At 24.8% G+C, this 18,139-nt stretch overlaps 3 protein-coding genes and 1 non-coding gene across 4 annotated transcripts; 2 read left to right on the top strand and 2 right to left on the bottom strand.

The window, feature by feature from the left end:
• Positions 1-12,812: 12,812 nt before the first annotated feature.
• VNE69_09058 (NEDD8-conjugating enzyme UBC12) lies at positions 12,813-13,235 on the top strand (the record flags this gene model as incomplete). The annotated part of the gene is made up of 1 exon (XM_065474576.1): positions 12,813-13,235. The coding sequence occupies one exon, from the start codon at positions 12,813-12,815 to the stop codon at positions 13,233-13,235; it is 423 nt and encodes a 140-aa protein (XP_065330648.1).
• Positions 13,236-13,283: 48 nt separating this feature from the next.
• Positions 13,284-13,832, bottom strand: VNE69_09057 (putative E3 ubiquitin-protein ligase; the record flags this gene model as incomplete). Its single annotated transcript, XM_065474575.1, has 1 exon — positions 13,284-13,832. One exon carries the CDS (start codon positions 13,830-13,832, stop codon positions 13,284-13,286), a length of 549 nt encoding a protein of 182 aa, XP_065330647.1.
• A 500-nt stretch (positions 13,833-14,332) lies between these two features.
• VNE69_09056 (homeobox domain-containing protein 4) lies at positions 14,333-15,295 on the top strand (the record flags this gene model as incomplete). Its single annotated transcript, XM_065474574.1, has 1 exon — positions 14,333-15,295. The coding sequence occupies one exon, from the start codon at positions 14,333-14,335 to the stop codon at positions 15,293-15,295; it is 963 nt and encodes a 320-aa protein (XP_065330646.1).
• Positions 15,296-15,523: 228 nt separating this feature from the next.
• Positions 15,524-15,605, bottom strand: VNE69_09901. The gene has a single exon. It is a non-coding gene; the product is annotated as a tRNA-Ser (tRNA).
• Positions 15,606-18,139: the final 2,534 nt, after the last annotated feature.

Below are 18,139 nucleotides of genomic sequence, written 5' to 3'. Positions count from 1 at the left end.
TCCTTTTGATTTATCATTAAAACTTAAAATAGGAATTTTTTAACCTTTTAATGTTGAATCTTAAGAAGACTATCTGAAAATGAACTATCTGTGGAAATTTATGCTTTAGAAATAATGAATCAGCGTTTAATTTTTTTAGTTGAAGATCTTCTAAATCGATCGATTGCTTGCAGACATTGTTCGATAATAAAACAGGTTGTTCTTTGAACATCATTAAATGTCTCGGTTACATTGACGATAAAGTTTTTTGTTGTATAAATAAAATGTTTAGTTCAAAGAGCTTCTTAAACATTTCTTAAGCGACAATAAATACGCGTTATATTTTACAAATTCTTAAGCAATCAATTGCGAAGTATTTAATTATGCTACTTACCAAGCAATAGATCTTTGCAAAATATGTGAAAAATCATATTTCAAAATCAAGGATACAATGATGGAAGTCTTTGCTCCTAAAATTGATGCTAGATATGAAATTGACGAAATTTCTGTTTGAGTACAATTTGATAAAACCGCCATATGCAACGAGGTCATTAATCTATTCATTCTTCACTTTAGATTATATGTATGGATATCATTAGATTATAAGCGGCATTATAGAGTAATTGGAGATAATTTGTAAAAAATTGCTTCTTAATCGACAATCTACTAACACTTGGGATCTTTTAGACGCAGAGTAGAACAAGGCTCTATAATTATTAAGGGCTATCTACCTTGTTCTTAGCCTCTAGAAATTTCGAAAGCAAACACTACATACTAAATAACTCGCTTTCGTGTATAAATCCAGAAGAAGACCACACAAATAATATAGAGAATTTGTGGTTCCATTTGAAGAAGATCAGATCGAGCTTGAGCTTAGCAGACACAAAATTAATTTATTTCTTTAAGAATTTGCATAGAAAACAAAAAGAAATATAAATCATTCAAATTATGATGATCCTAATCTACTTTTTTTTAAAATTATAGAACTTTGTAGATCAGATTAAATCATAAATTCTTGCGTTAAAATATTTTTTCTAAGGGGGAGAAAGCAAGAAAATGAATTAGTGCTAAAACATCAGCGTGTAAGAACTAGAAAAAAAATTATGAGGATCTTAAAAGGGATAATACTAACCTTCAAAAACAAAAATATCGAGGAGTAATCAGATCAAAATTTGGTATTGTATGTTGTAAAAGATACATTTGGGGCCTTTTTAGCCTGTAAATATTTTTTTTAAAAAAACACCCTTTTTGGCAAGTCAAAACGGCAAAAAAGAAGAGCAAATAAGTAAAAATATTTGTAATTAAATCGCCTTAAAGTTTCTTGTATCCATAAATCTCATTAATAAGGCAGTAATCAGGAGATTTCTGTGTTTTCTTGAAATTTTATTTTTTACTCCACTTCATTTTCCTTCAATAGTGACAGTATGACAGCTATTGAAATGTTTACAACTTCAAGTGAATAATACCAGTTTTATGCTTAACAAAAAAGTCTTTTAATTTGGTGTAAGACTTAAGCAGTCACTATGTATTATTAATTCACAGTAAACAAAATTTTTAATTAATTCTTCTAGAGTAAAAGTTTTTTTTACTATCGACTGAAATCATTATTTTCTTTAAGTGGTTCTTTCAAACATCTCAAACCCCCCAGACACCATCGACTATAAGTCCTCTTTTTGTTGTTTAACTTTTCCAAAATTGCTTTCGTCCATTTTGGCTATTTTTTCAGTTCCTTCTATTTTAATAGTTAAATTATAAACTTTGTTTTCCCATTTAAAATTGGGTTTTTAATTATATTTGTAAACAATTATGACCAGTACGCAGCAATGCATTAATGGCGGCCTGTTTATCTTTACAAGACCATAGTTTATAGCTAAAAAAATATCTTAAATACTGATTTTTTGGAATGGAACGGAAAAATTTCAATAATAACACTTTGATTCTACAAGTTTTTTCAACACGTATAGCTACAAATTATTTTTTGCTGTTGTGTTACAATCAGCGTCGCATTTTAGACACTTTAAGTCTTATTTTTTATTGTTGTATAAATGTTCATGGGCCCCTCCTCTCGACTTTTCATCTTTGGGACAAAAAAAATGACAAATTTGACTAATTACTCCTTTTGACGACTGTGGTTAATGCCAATTGTATGGAATTATACATACTATAAACATAAAAAAATGAATATATTAAAATTGTACCTTTTGATTTACCTTCTTAAGGACTATAAATAAAGAACCTGAATAGTACATTTTTATAAGTACTTTAATGACCAGATGCTGTATTGAATAATTTAAAAAAACTTGAATTAAGATAGCCTAAACTATAGATTTAACCAGTCTTTTTTTTCCAATAAAAAACATCACGTTGTAATCCATTAAGAAAATTTATGAATAAAATTTTTAAAAATGTTAGTTCCCTTAAAATAAATAAAAAAGTACAAAAGCAGTGAAATGTGTATAGTTTAACAATTTAAACGATGAATAATTTTGGAAAATAAATCAATTTTGCGAATTTTTTTAATATTTTGAAAATAAAATTTTTTTTTTGTTAAAGATTTCCTTAAGAGAGAGCCCTGACTTGGAGACGAATGATTATAATCGTGTATTTTTATTAATAACAACGTAAATATAAAAACTTTTTGAGGATTATGTTGTATAAATCTAACTGGTTGAAAAAACGAAAAGAGTTGATATTTTTTTGCTGTGTGCGAGTTTGTCGGCATTTATAAATAAAATTTTTTATTTTTCTTATCTCTATATCCAAAAATTTACTTTTCAAAAATCATGTGCATATATAAAATAGTTTTTTGAAGACAAAAAAATTATTGTACACGGTGTATTATTTTAAATTTATAAATTTTAAAATTATACAATTAAAGCATATAGATGTTACACTTAAAATTAGATTATCCTCATTCGAATATAAATATACCTATATGAGTATTTATATTGTATATTGGGACGTTTATTTTATAAAATTTACTCAATAAATTAACAAATAAAAAATTTTATTAAATATTTATAAAAAAAATCATTTTAATAGGTTGAGTAGTTTTTTATTCTTTAATATTGGTGAAAATATTTTTAATAAAAGATTATGGATTGTTATAAGATAACACAAAAGATGCTAATAAATCACTGAAAGAAGCGCTTTACAATATAAATAAAATAAGGCAACCATACAAAATTGTCTGAAGCTAGGGAAATGATTTAGTAAGCATCAAGGACTCTTCTGCTGGCTTGTTAAAATAAACAATCAGACTAGATCTGAAGCAATTTACGGCTTCCTAGAAGATAGAAATATGTTCTGTAAACAAGAGGAACATTATCCTCATTGTGGCTCTCATAAGAAAACCGTAGATCATTTAGTTACTATGTGTGTTCGTATATTCGATTTTGATTATATTAAAAGACACAACGAGGTAGTTAGATCATTCATTTCTTACTATGTATTAAATATGGATTTAATAAGTAAAAGAAAATACGTGGACATTAAGTATAAGAGATCATGCAAATGATCTTGCGGAAATAGAATAGATACGAGAATATACAATAATATAAAGTTAACCATAATAAGTCTGATATTCTTATGTTTTACAAAAAGGAAAGAAATTTAATAATTGAAGTTGGTATAACCAACAAGGTTCGTCTGACTATAGTCAAGAATGAAAAACTAAGATAATATGGCCTTTTTGCGTATATATGGGACTAATACACAAATCCCGAACAAGAATAGTCCATATGTAATGACATGTGAGGTATGGTGACCAAAATATCATTAAAAGTACATCTAAGAGCTCTAAATTCCATCCTATCTTGAACATACATCCAGTATTTTGTGCTATAGAAGACTTTGAATCCATCTCTTTGTTACGACGACAAGTATACAAAAGAGAATGCAGAAAGGAAGAATTAGCTAGAGCTGTAGGCACACTAGCAAATATGGCGACTGTTAAAAATGTGGTGTTGGCAAAGAGGAATGAAGCTGATGTTTAGAGTTTAAAACGAAAATAATTTCAAAGATACTATAGTTTCTAGAGGGGTTTCACGAGCGATACCGGGAAAGCTATGCTATAATTATTTATGAGCAATGATTAATTAACTCAATAAATCATTTTATTTATAGATATACAAATTTTATATTCAATGTTGTAATACGGAAACATAAAATGAATATACGTCAATCAGAGCTAAAAATATAGTTCCGACTATATCATAAAACAAAAGTTTTGTTCGTAATGCTTGGATTTTGGAATAAGATAACATATGTTTATTTGCTGATAACATACAATTTCAAAAAGACGCAAATATTTCTTGGCGTAATTGAAGTTATTTATATTTTAAGTGAGCTTTATACTATAAGAAGTAGAACCTAGATTTAGCGAGCAATGAAGTAACATCTTGAAGGACAAAAACTTAGAACGTAGATTTTAGCACATTGATATATGATTTAATCGTTTATTTGGTTTACATAATATACTATCACAAGAAAATTTGATAAATATTAATAAAATTAACATTGACGTCAAACTTATTTTAAAAAATAAAAAATCTGAACTACTAATTAAAAAAAATATTGCTTTTATAGTTAAGTAAAACAATAATTTTACTGGTTTTTATGCTTGATTTAGTATATGTGTTAGCTTAAATTTAATTCTATGGTTTTTTTATACTGCGGATGATAAGGGAGATATTCATGAAAAGTATTAAAAATAAATATTATGAGCATATTGCTAATAATAAAGCAAAACTTATATTACCTATAAAAATAAAAAACAATTATATAAGTTTGCCTCATATGTTAAGAATACAGAGTAATTTTACATTCACATGATACATAAGACAAAAGTATTATAATTTTTGGATATCCTTGTTGTTTTTTTGAAAAAATAAGTTCAACTCTTAGTATAAAGCTTATTGACATTTTGTTGACACATATCTCTTATTATTTATCGGTCCTTTCTTATTTTTTACAAATAAATAAAGACATAAATAAAATTTTGTGTTAAAGGGCCATTGTTTTGTCAAATCATAATATTAAACATACAAATGTATTAAATTTTAAAAATCACCACTTTATTCCGCAAAAACTGTCGCTACATGCAGACACTATTCAAAAAATGTTATGTCATATGGACATTTGAATCGTGTAGTTATAAAAAGTCAACGTATGCTTTTATGTAAAAAACAAAACTTTTAAAGTTTGGTATTATCTCTTGAGCCCCGGGTTATAAGAAAAGTTGGAAAAAAATTCGTAGAAATAACAGTAGATGTATTAATAAGAAAGACATAAACCCGAGATAATATGTACAGAATTAAAAAAATAACAACATATAAATAATTATACTAAATCTTTGTTTCTGTCTATGAAAAATTTTAAGTATAGATATTGTTGAAAAATTGTGTAAGTAGAACGATTTAAAGATAAACTTAAATCAACTCATAAAAGTACAATAAAAAATATTTCTTACATACTTTTTATATTAATATAGTCTTTAAGCCCTTGTGAGGTAAAAGTAAACTCATTTTTGAATGAAGTTAGCGTAAATCTGATCAAAGACTCGCAGACAAAACTTTAAAGACTACGCTGAATTTCATGAAAGGGAAAGAAGAATTAGAAGATTATTCTAGCGAAACACAAAAATCAAAAAAATTCTAAAAAATGTACTAAAGAATGAAAATCATAAGTGAAAGTTTTTTTTATATTTTAAAAAAAAATCATATCTTTCGTATCACTCGTCATAATATTTACCGAGGCAAAAGATGATAGCCATTGTATTTGTAATTAAATTTGCTTAAAATTTTGTTAAAGCTGTTATATGATTCATGTCTGCAGTTTTTTCTATAGTGTAAAGCGATTTAGTAAAAAAATATAGATTTCTTTGTAAATATTTCTTTGTCTTTTTTAGAAAAATACTGAGGTTATAATTTTTCAGTTATAAATCAATTTATTACATTTAAGCAGAAAAAACAAAAAAGAAAATAAACATAAAATTAAAAAGTAATCCTTGCATTTTAGTCACACATAGCCCGAATTTTTATTCAGCATAATATTTATTTGTTGCTATCTACATAAGATCCATATATTTGTTAGTTAAATTGATGATTATCCAAATTATGCTTGACTTAAACTTTTTGTATAATTTTTCAACAGATATTATTCAAAAAAAATCAAGATCTTTTTGGAAAATATTTTTTATTTACCCATAAATGTTTTTAATATTAGATTTTATGTGTTGTGCTCAATTAAATAACGAGAGTACTATAAAGATCTTCTTTTCGAAAACTAATTCAAAAATTTAATAACTACGTCCACTTCTCAATGTATTGTGGAATATAGATCACACGATGAAATTCTGTCGGATGATGCATATATAAAATATCTAGAGAATGAATCTTTCAGTAATTAGTATTATGACAAAAATATGATTAATGATTTTTAAATGGTAATATTATAGCCTAGATGATTTATTTGATGAAATGTGTGCACTAGATTTAGGTACGCACTGTAAGCAGCCTGATGATATTGACAAAAAATACAGTATTTAAGCCAGTCGTCAGAAACAAATATAGAAACAGTTTTCTCACAGAACGTAAATATAAATACGACTTTTGAACTACAACTATCAAATTCTGGTATTTCTTATGATTTTTCGGATTTAAGAAAATCAATATCTGAATTTTGAAATAAAATTAAATAATTTATTGAAAAAAAGAGAAAAGAAATTTTCCAGATAAAAAATATTCACAAAAAGAAAACATGTTAGCACTGAACATTTAAAGAAATGTGCTAATACAATTTTAACTATTTTAAGAAAAGACAAATTTTTAATTTTGAGGCAACTATTACCTAAAATTAAAAAAAAATCTAAAAAGTAGGGACCCCTCGGTATTTGTGATTTAATATTTGATTTTTTTAAAATTATTGAATTTTATTTAATATTTGATTTGAAATTTAATGTATTATATCACAATAAAATATTAAACATTTATAGAATAGACATTGATAATTATAATATGAAACTATTTTCTATATATAAAGAAATACCAAAACTCGAGACATTAGAACATATAAGAGAAAGGTTTTGATCATATGAATTCCTCAGTTATTTTATATGTAATTAGTTGAATCAACCCTTTTTACGTTGGGAAAAAGTATGTTAAAGTTGTCAAAAAAATTCGAACAAATTTTAAAGTTGTATTTAGAGGCCAATCAGATTTGTAATGATCAAAAACAGATTATTCAGAATTTTTTGAAAGATGCTCAATATTGTTCAATCATTAAAGCAAGTTATATACATGAAAAAAACATAATATTTTTAGATCATTGTTTACGTCTTTTTATAGATCATAATAAATAAGTTATAATTGCGTATACTTTCTTCAATAACAAATTTATAAAATAAAAAATTATATTTTTGCGAGTAAAAACTTATGATTTTTAAATATTAAATTAACATCAAAACTGCTCTCTTTCAGAGTTCAATACTAGAAAATAAGACAAAATAAGAGATGAAACAATAGCGCAAACTATTATTTATAGTTTGTAGCAATAAAACCAGTAAACCAAGGTTTAGTAATTTTTCAAAGCAAAATTCATGATTTTTATTTTGATGTTAGGTATTGTATGTTCTTTGTATCATTAATATACCAAAAGACTATATCTAAGGCTTTAATAATCGTATAAAGCACAATAAATATTCAAATTTGTATCAAGATTATTTATGGGCTTATATAATTTTTAAAAACAAATTATTTTAAATGATAAACAATATTAAGTCTAAACAACAATTGAACATAAACAAAGCAAGAAACTATGTTTAAAAATAAATATTAAAATTGCCCCCGTTTAACATGTTTCCAATCTATTTAAACATCAATTCTTTCTGGTTTAGTTTTTTTATAAATCTATATTGGAATATTTTTATATGAGTGATTTTAGCTTGCGATTACTTTTTATTTTTTTTATAATGTTTGAAATAAAAATGTGTATACTCATATGTATGCTATTTTATCGCTTTTATAAAAATTAACATGCAATAATCATCAAAAGGCTTTAATATATATTAAAATTTTCTATAGTTGGTTTTGGAAATGTCGACATTTTTATAATTTTCTTTATATCATATTTAGATTAATTAGTTTTTAATAGAAACCGTAATGGAACTAAATATGATTAGTTGTTGGAAAAAAATCAGATACATTAGACAATATGTACTTAAAAAATTCCGAAGCATACATACATATATAATAATTGTAAAGTAGTATTGATACTATATTCCTTTGACTAAATTTTGCCACTATGCTTAACTTTTATTTATTTGCTCCATCATTATATAAATAAATAAGGATATGATGTTTTTTATCTACAAAATGCTTAAAAAGATCATATAACTACAAAATTAATATTAAATCACAACTTTTTCATAAACAGAATTAAGATTTTTAAAAAGGTGTTTATAAGTAATAAAAATCAAATTATATTTGAGAATGAAATTTTATATTACTTCTTGTAAAGCAGAATAATGTACATGCTGAATGTATACCTGCTAATTTTAAAAACATATAAGAAACTATACTCAGAATAGCATATAAACTGAATTTAGCCGCAATGTTTATTTTTGATTCTAGCGCATGGTATGACACATTGATTTAAAATACATATACTCGATTCTTATTAGTGGCTGAAAATTCATATTAACCATGTAGCTATAAGATATTATTAAAACGACTTAATTAGCTGCTTGATAAGAAATAATTTAAGTTTTTAATATTTAATTTCAAAAAACTTTCAAAGAGATTAAATTTTTTCTTTAATAGCAGTACATTATTATCTAAAACACATTGTTATTGTATTAGTACTTTCAATATTTTAATAGACCGAAATGCACGGTTGCTTTACACTCGACATTGAGCATTGCATTATCATCTCATGTTCAAATAAAACAACCCCATTAAAAAAAAATGAAATAATAAAAAAAATGATTCCTTGAAGTACTTTACATGAAGATGTTAAAATTTTAACAATATATAAAATATATGAAATTGATTAATATAAGCATCATAAAACCAAGATATTTTTGTATTATATATCGAAAATTTAGCACAAAATCCTTGTGATATATAAAAATTTAGAATTGTCGTAAAGAAAAAAAAATAAAATAAGAATAATAAACCAAAAAAGATCTTGCTTTGAAATTATTAGTTCTTATTTTAACTAAATAAAGCAAAAATTCAATCTATATTATAAAAGTATACATGATCTACTTTTGTATATTAGTCCATTATTTGTAAGATGTATAGAAGAATATTTGTATAGATCCTAATTACACTTAGAATTATTTTTAAAATGGGTTCAAAGCTTTCTTTTTGTAAAAGCTAATTTTATTGAATAGTTTCTGCTTAGATGCTTCAAGTTGAGACAAAAACTAGTTTGGATAATGTAAATTCTTTGAGTCAGGACATTACAATGCCAAATTCTAGAGATTATGGAATGGCGAAGCAAATGAAACTGTTAAATTTTTGAACTAATAAAGAGACACGGAATCCCGAATAATATGAAAAGATAAAACTACGTAATGTTTACAATATGAAGCTTCGGCATTTATGCTTTTTATTGCACTACGAACATAAATTTAAACTTGAATTAGATATAAGAAATTTAGGAAAGGAAAACGGCCGATTATAGACCAAATTTGTTCTCGAATATTAAAGTAAGCTGCAGATATTGTCAGAAATGTATTTGTAAAGGAGTTGGCTCATGTTTGATCAATAGGCGCTACATAAAATTTAGTATTCTTAAATATTTATAATATCAAGAGATAAAATATAGAATGTAATAAAAAATTGAAAGGTATATGAACTCGGGGATATAATCGTGCATGGAAATTTGTAAATACACGTTATGTAATAAAGAAAAAAATACTATAAACAAATATCCAATCAACTTAACAAATGCACGTTTGTAAAATAATATATACAGTATTTAGCATCCTTTGAAAATTATGAATGAAGATTGTCAAAGACACATTTAGCTTATAAAAAACAGTACGCAAATGTAAAATCAACGTGACAATTTTTTAACTAATAATAATTTTTTTTTTGAATATTTAAATGAAAAAATAAAACATGAATATGTATGTAGAAATAGCCCTTTATTTAGTCAATGAAAAATTTTTTCCCAGATTTCTATAAAGGTTATGATTGCCTTAAAATGAGAATAACAGATAATAACGGATTTTATATGTTCATATATTTTAGATATGAACAATCATGATTGGTACTTTTAGTTCAATATAATACAAATAAATGAAAAGTTTACAAGATACACAGACATATAGAGCATCAAACACAAGAACAAAAGATTGAATTTTTTGAAAAATGTGACTGGAATATAAATTTAAGAGAGGCGCTTATTCTAACATGTTATTATTTAGTTATGGGCAATGAATTGAATCATTATTCATATAATGAGACACTATATTACCATTTATTTGTTGTAAAAAAAGAGGAGAATTAAGTAATATCATGGCATCTCGTAAAGGAATATTTTACTTGCAAATTCTATATAATTCTAGAATAATAAATCGTATTAAAATATAGGTTTGTAAACGTAGTATTTTACAATCCTTCATATAAAGCTATAAGATAAAGATTGCATAAGAAGATGCGATACGGAATGAAATAAATCTAGATTGTATCTTAAAGTTACAATATAAAACCATGATTGGTGATTATCTATGCATTTATTGGACAAAACTAACGTCACCTTTGACCAAGTGTATTTAATGCATATAATGTGTGTTTTGCTGTAGTTACTTATGATACGATTGCTAAACCTTGAATAAGGCCCAATTTTGCAATAATGTGATCTGGATTGTATCTAAATTTTTAAAGTAATTTTAAAAACATATTCATATATACATCAGAAATTATAAAATGTTTTTTTATTTCTTCTAAGATGTACCAGCGTAAACAATTAAGACATATTTGTAACATGACAGAATGAAGTATCTCAGTAGAATACAATTATACAAACATCGCCACTTTATTATGAAAATGAATGTGCAATAAATATACAATGCAATCTTTAATTTTAATTAAGCCAAGTATGTCTAAAAAATAGCACTTTTAGATAGAAAATACAATAAATTTGAATTGTTGCTATAATTAAAGTTTAAAATTTTCTTGAAAATAAATTAAGATTTTTCAACATGTACTTGAAACTCTGTAACAATAATAGCTTTTCATCAACTTGATCTGTGATTGATATTATCTATAATGTATTTAAATACATTATTTAGAGGTCAACAATTAATGATACTTCCTGATTAATATTTCATGACTACGATAATAAATTAATGAACAAAATCTCTATAATTGTGTTAACATTTATAATTTAATTTTGAGTGTTGATTAATAGTATATAACTATCCAATTTAGAATCTACGTTGAATGATACAGATTTCGTTGATGAGTTCTTCGATTTGTGTAGATAGAGCTTGAAACATTATAAGACTTGATGTCACAATACAATAATAATTGCCTAAATATAATGTAAAGAAAACATTAAAAATATTCATGTGTATTGAATGATACAAAAGAAGGGAAATGTTTGCTAAAGCGATAAGTTCCAGACGACTCAAAATTATCCATTTGAAAACTAAATGATTTTTTTACATGTAAAGCACTAATAAATCATCTAGAGTATGTGAGAAGACATGAAATTTAATATTATAAAAAACAATTGTAATTTACTCTAAAATTTCTAAGATTTTCACCAGATTATTCCCTTCAAGTTTATACGGAATTGAGTACATATTAAATCTAGACTTTTTTATTAATTATAAACAAATACAATATAAAGAAACTTGAAATTTAATTTCATGTCCGGCTTTACACTAGTGGCTCTAAAATTTTGCATATTAAGTTTTATATACCCTTTTTGTCGACCTAGTGTATATTTTCATTGTAAAACTTTTTTTTTCTGTTGAGGTTATCAGATATGTTCATAAAATCTATAATTTAGCTTTTTAATTATATGTCGCTTTATATGGTGGAAAAAATCCCATATACTCAGAGTGTTACAATAAGAAATAAAGACTATTAAATGTGTCAAAATTTTAGATAAAATCATAAATATATTACTGTTTAGATTAATAGATACACAACCCATAAATAGACGTATTACTACATACATTAGTAGTTTTATTAATTTATAACTAATTATAACACAATAATTATGTGTATTCATCTCCGTTTAGATGTTTTTTATTGTAGTGGTTGATATTTCATTAGCCCATTTTTAGGGGCTTAAAATTTATAGTTTTTTAGATTAATTGATAACTGATTGATATATTTGACACGTTTCCTTATACTACAAAAAGACCTCTTTTTCCAATATTATTGATTTTGCAGTTGTAATTTATCTATAATCAATATATAGATATGTTGATTATAGATGCAAGTTCAATTATATCCATATGAATGTTTCTTTTTATAATATTGTTTTTTCCCCTCTATTATGTTTTTCTTCTTTTTTCTCATATCGTGCTCTCAAGATTCTGAAGTTTCCTTCGATCTCCCGCTAGATACGCCTGATCATGAGAAGCAGCAGATTATTAACAAGCTTTTTCATAAGTTAAGTGTCGAGAATGATAAAAAATATATTTTAAATATTAATTCATCAGAATAAACCTCTTAAAAAATTAAATATTAAGACTAAATATTATATTTAGATATGTATTATATATTATAATATTTATGTTTATTATATACATATAGACGCATATATGTTTCTTTTCTTTTTATTTCGCTTCTGTTTTTTTTGTTTACATGCCCCCATCTTTTTGTTTGTTCAGAGTCAAGAATGAGTTGTCTTCTCTCGTCCTCCTGGACGATACTTCATACTCTGTTTCTTATGTTCCTCTACACATTATTTATACTATTAATATGTCTCGTGGTGTCTATAAAGACAAGTCTATAAGTTTTTCTATCTCTTTCCCTTTTGAGTATCCTTTTGTCTCCCCCAAGATTACATGCCTTTCTAAGATCTTCCATCCGTCTATTGACGAGGAAGGGAATACATGCCTGGAGATGTTGAGGCTCAATTGGCGGTGTACTTATGGGATTCAGAATCTGTTTATTAATTTGTACACAATATTAATAGATTTAGAATGCGAGATCCCCTTGAATGAGAAGGCGAGTAAAATGATGAGAGAAGATTATGATTTATTTCTTAAGCGAGCACAAGAATAGAAAAGATATATTAATGTTTTAATTTGTATTACATTTTTATTTTATTTGTTAAATTATTGTTCTTCGGCATGTTGGACATGTTCTCTGTCTAGAAATCCATGGGATGATGCACTTGGAGTGGAAAAAGTGCGCGCATTTTAAACTTATAATCTTAGAATTATAAGTAAAAGGCCCATAGCAGACCAGACATGTGGTGTCTTTTGTGTCTGTTTTTATTGTGTCTTTATAAAATGTGCTTTTATATTTCCTTATATTTTCTATACTAATATTCTCTATTTCTATATTTGGATTTATCTCATTAATTATTTCTATCTCGTCACTCTCTGGGAACTTAGAAATGTTTGTAATTTCAATTTCATTATAAAAAGGCAGTTCTGATTCAAAATTAACATCAATATAATCTTGATCATAATATTCATTACCGTAATAATCATCAATATAATAATCATTACTGTAATAATTATTTATATATTCTCTATAACTATTCATATAATCTTCAATAAAATCAAAATTATCATGATTATTATCATGATTATTTTCAAAATATTCTTCGTCTATAAAGAAGTCTTCTTCATTGAAGTCACTTGATAAATCCATAATAAGGACAAGAAAATAAATAAAAATATATAAAATGTAATAGTTCAACAAAATGAAGATGAAACTCTTCATTTTGGAAATTATTCATTTTTCATTTGTATGATAAATTTTTCCAAAATATTTTGAAAGGGAAAAAAAAATATTCTAAATTTAATATAGAACATAAATTAATTAATATCATAGTATTATGTTATAATATTATAATTTATGGTATGCATAAATTTAATTAATATCATAATATTATGTTATAATATTAGAATTTATTTTATAATTTATGGTATGCATAAATTTTCATAAATAAAATTTTGAAAAACAAACAAATTCATAGATAATTTGTTTGTATGAACAAACAAAGTATTTATTATAAAATATGAAATATTTTATAATTGATCTTCAATAAATTAAAATTACTTTTAAATTTAAAAATATATATATCTTCTAATTCTCCTTTTTTTTCTATATTTTTTTTAATTTAAAAAATCTTTAGCCCTCTTTAATAAATGAATTCTGAAAATTACGACGAAAATGAAAACTATACCAATAGTAACATGGGAAATTATAATTTAGAAAATTATAATACTGATAATTATATTACTAATAGAAATATTAATAATAGAAATATTATTAGTAATAATTATATTACTAATAATACTGATAATTATATCAATAATATTGAAAACTATTCTAATACTAATGGAATAAATAAAAATGAAAATTATATTAATAATATTATTAATAATAATAAAAACTTTAGAGATGATCCATTTTTGATTAAACATAGAAAAAGAACCACTAAGAAACAATTAGAAATTTTAGAAAAGAACTTCGAAATTTGTATAAGACCAGATGCGAAAATGAGGAAGAAACTGGGAGATCAGCTTAATATGACACCTAGAGCTGTACAAATATGGTTTCAGAATAGAAGAGCCAAAATCAAGAAATTAAATGGAGACAATAAGTCTAAAAAGAAGAAATCCAAATCTAAGAAAAGTAATAAAGAAACCACTTCTTATTACAGTGAACAATACACTACTAATAATCAATATGATACATATGATACATATAATAATAATCAGTACGATACATACGATATTAGTGCATATGATAGGCAATATAGTGGAATATACGGGGAATATGAGAATATAAACCAGGAATATTCTTATGATATCAGTAAGATGCCTTATGAAGGGACATATTACCAATCAATGTACGGTATAAATAAAGGATATGATATGAACCAATATGAATCTAGTGATTATTATCAAAATGAAAGATATAAATCAGAAATGTATGGCAGTATGACAAATCCTTATTATTACACTAGTACGACTTATAATTACACTGACGAAGCAGAAAACGGAGAAGATTATTATTATAAAATGCAACCTAATACGGGGTATTATTATTGTGAAGAGAAAAATAAAGAAAAAAGAGAAGACTATGTGGATAGACGAGAGGAATGAAATAGTAAAAAAATTTATTAAATTAAAAATATTTTAATTTAAGACAAATATATATATTATAAATTGTAAAATATATATATTATAAACTGTAAAATATATATATTATAAAATGTAAAATAATATTATTGTAATACAATATTCTAAGAATTGGCAATTATAAAAATTTAATTTAATTTAAATATTATTGATTAAATATTTATTAAAAAATTTATTGATAAATTAAAAAGTCGACAACGACAGAATTTGAACCTGTGCAGGATTAACCTATCAGTTTTCTAGACTGACGCCTTAACCACTCGGCCACATTGCCTTAAAATATATATATTATATAATAATACTATATATTTAATATTGAACATTTATATTCTCATTTTTAATAAAAATTTGATATATTTACTAAACATCAAAAATATTGATTTTGAAATTTTATTTAATTTACATACTAAATAAATATATTAAAAAATAATTTAATTAATAAAGAAAGACTTGTATACGTAGAATTTAAAAAAGAATTATAAGTCAAAGTCACATAAAAAAATATATAGAACTAATATGATTAAGTAAGAGACCTTTTTTGTAATTCTAAAAAAGGGTATTTGACATATTTAAAGAGACAGATTTATTCTAAGACAGTTTAATATGAAAGATATTATAAATTGGGGGAAATTAACTCGCGTTTAAAATGAGATTATAAAATTAGTGAAAATTGGATACAAATTTAACCGGAGGTAACAATAAACTGTGTTAATAGGAAATCAAAAATAAGTAAACGTCCATAAGTTGTACTACAAAAAACAAGTGTAATAGAAAGACAAATATAATATAATAGCATTTTTATAATGATAGACAATATTTAATAAGAAAAAAAATTGCTTTAAGCATATTATTCTAGTAAATAAATTCTTATTTATTAAACAACTATCTCAATAAACACATCAAGAAAAAAACATTTAACATGGTGTCAACATTAAAAATTTTAAGAATTTTACGGCATTCAAAAAAAAGACTTAATTTTAAAAAGCATTACAGTAAACTCTGCAGAATATTTGACGAGAAAAATTTTTACTATTTTATCTAAAAGGTTTGTAGTACTTCATACTCTATTAGTCGTAAGCCGAAAACATTACAATCTAAAATTTATGGTTGTATAAAGAGAAAACTTGCTGTGACGCTCTAAATTAAGATGAATTGTAATACACCTTAACAACAGCTACGGGAGATATTTTTGGATAAATTTTTTTTTGATAATACAAGTGTCGCTACAAACAGCTGGACAATATAAAACATTAATAGACGATTTATTCGAGCAGAAGTCATCTCAGGGATCTCTTTATTATAAACTACGCCTGATTTGCATAACAGAAACATACGAGTACAGCTACTTTCATATTAAAAAATTTCAATGGACAAAAGATACACCACACCAATTAAGCAAGACTGAAAATAATACAAATAAAAGATGATACCGTAAGTATTTTAGAGAAAATGCTGAAAAAACAAGAAAGTATCTTTACTACTGCCTATTTTCTACAACAAAGTAATGTCAGTTCTTTTATCAAACTAATTATAAGATCTATACGTTTTGAAGAAATAAAACATATTGTCCATACTATATCTGATTTGTCTTTTATTAGGCGGAATAGGGACACATTTTTCATCAGAGAACAGAACATATAAAACTATTCTGTGTACAAAGAATCAAAGCGATTAAACTAATTTATTGTAGAAAGGTCTCTATTACATAAGAAAATAATTATATCTGATCACTTTTATGTCAGCGAATTGTTGCTTAAAAAACAAAAAATATCTTTTGAGCTGTTTAAAAAAATTGATCACACGTCGAATATTTAATAAACATGTAAAAAGTCGCATAAAAGAATACTGCGAGAATTCATTGTTTATTTGTGATAAGTATGTAGCCCCTTTGTTCTTATACGCTTCAAATAAGAATTTAATGCATTTCGTCGTATTCTATATGGTAACAGTATTGCTTAACTTCGAAATCTATAAGTTAGTCTGCTTATTGTAAAACCAATTTAATATTTTGTTACTTCATCTAGATTATTGTTACTATAAAGATGTAATAAAAATTTCAGTTTATTCTATAATATCGAGAGCATGTCTTATACATTAGAGGGAATACATTCAATCACTTTATTTTATAATACTAATTTTCTAAAACGACTCTCGAGGTAGAGTCTATTTTAAGTACTAAGGGCCTATCACAAAGGGGCTCAGTACGTTTTAATCCCCTAAATCCCTGAGTCCCATATTATTTATCATTAAAATATTCAATAAATTGAATTATTTATGAAACAATACAATTTGTATGCGCATTCATTGTTAAATATTAATCATATAAACTACAGAACAAAATTAAAATATTTTAAATGAGTTAATGTATAAACTTTTTCCGAAGCCGCTAAATTTCTTGGATAATACTACATTTAAGCTTAAAAGACAATTTTAAAATAGTTAATTACATGCTAGAATTCACAAATATATCTTAATATCTAGTAAAAATTATCTAAGACTGACCAGTCCACTTCTTTCGAATGTAAAACTTAATTTACTGAATCGAAAAGTAGAATTATTTACTATGTCACCTGCTTAAGTTTGTTTGGTATAGAGACTACAACGACAAAAACTAACTTTAGAAAAACTCTCTGCTTCGGCAAGAAAATTGTTGATATAATTTTTATCTAACATGCTCTGTTAATATCGCTTATAATAGTGAAACATAAATTTTTTAACATATTAATTATTGCTATATAATATTGCTTAGCCCGATTCAAGGCGTAAAGAAAAAAGACAGCTATTCTAGAAAAAGAAATTTGAGAAAAA

The sequence above is a fragment of the Vairimorpha necatrix genome, chromosome 9 (genome assembly GCF_036630325.1).
Source record: "Vairimorpha necatrix chromosome 9, complete sequence".
Taxonomy (NCBI): Eukaryota; Fungi; Microsporidia; family Nosematidae; genus Vairimorpha; species Vairimorpha necatrix.
The sequence above is the reverse complement of the archived record's forward strand: the minus strand, read 5'-3'. Positions and strand labels throughout refer to the sequence as shown.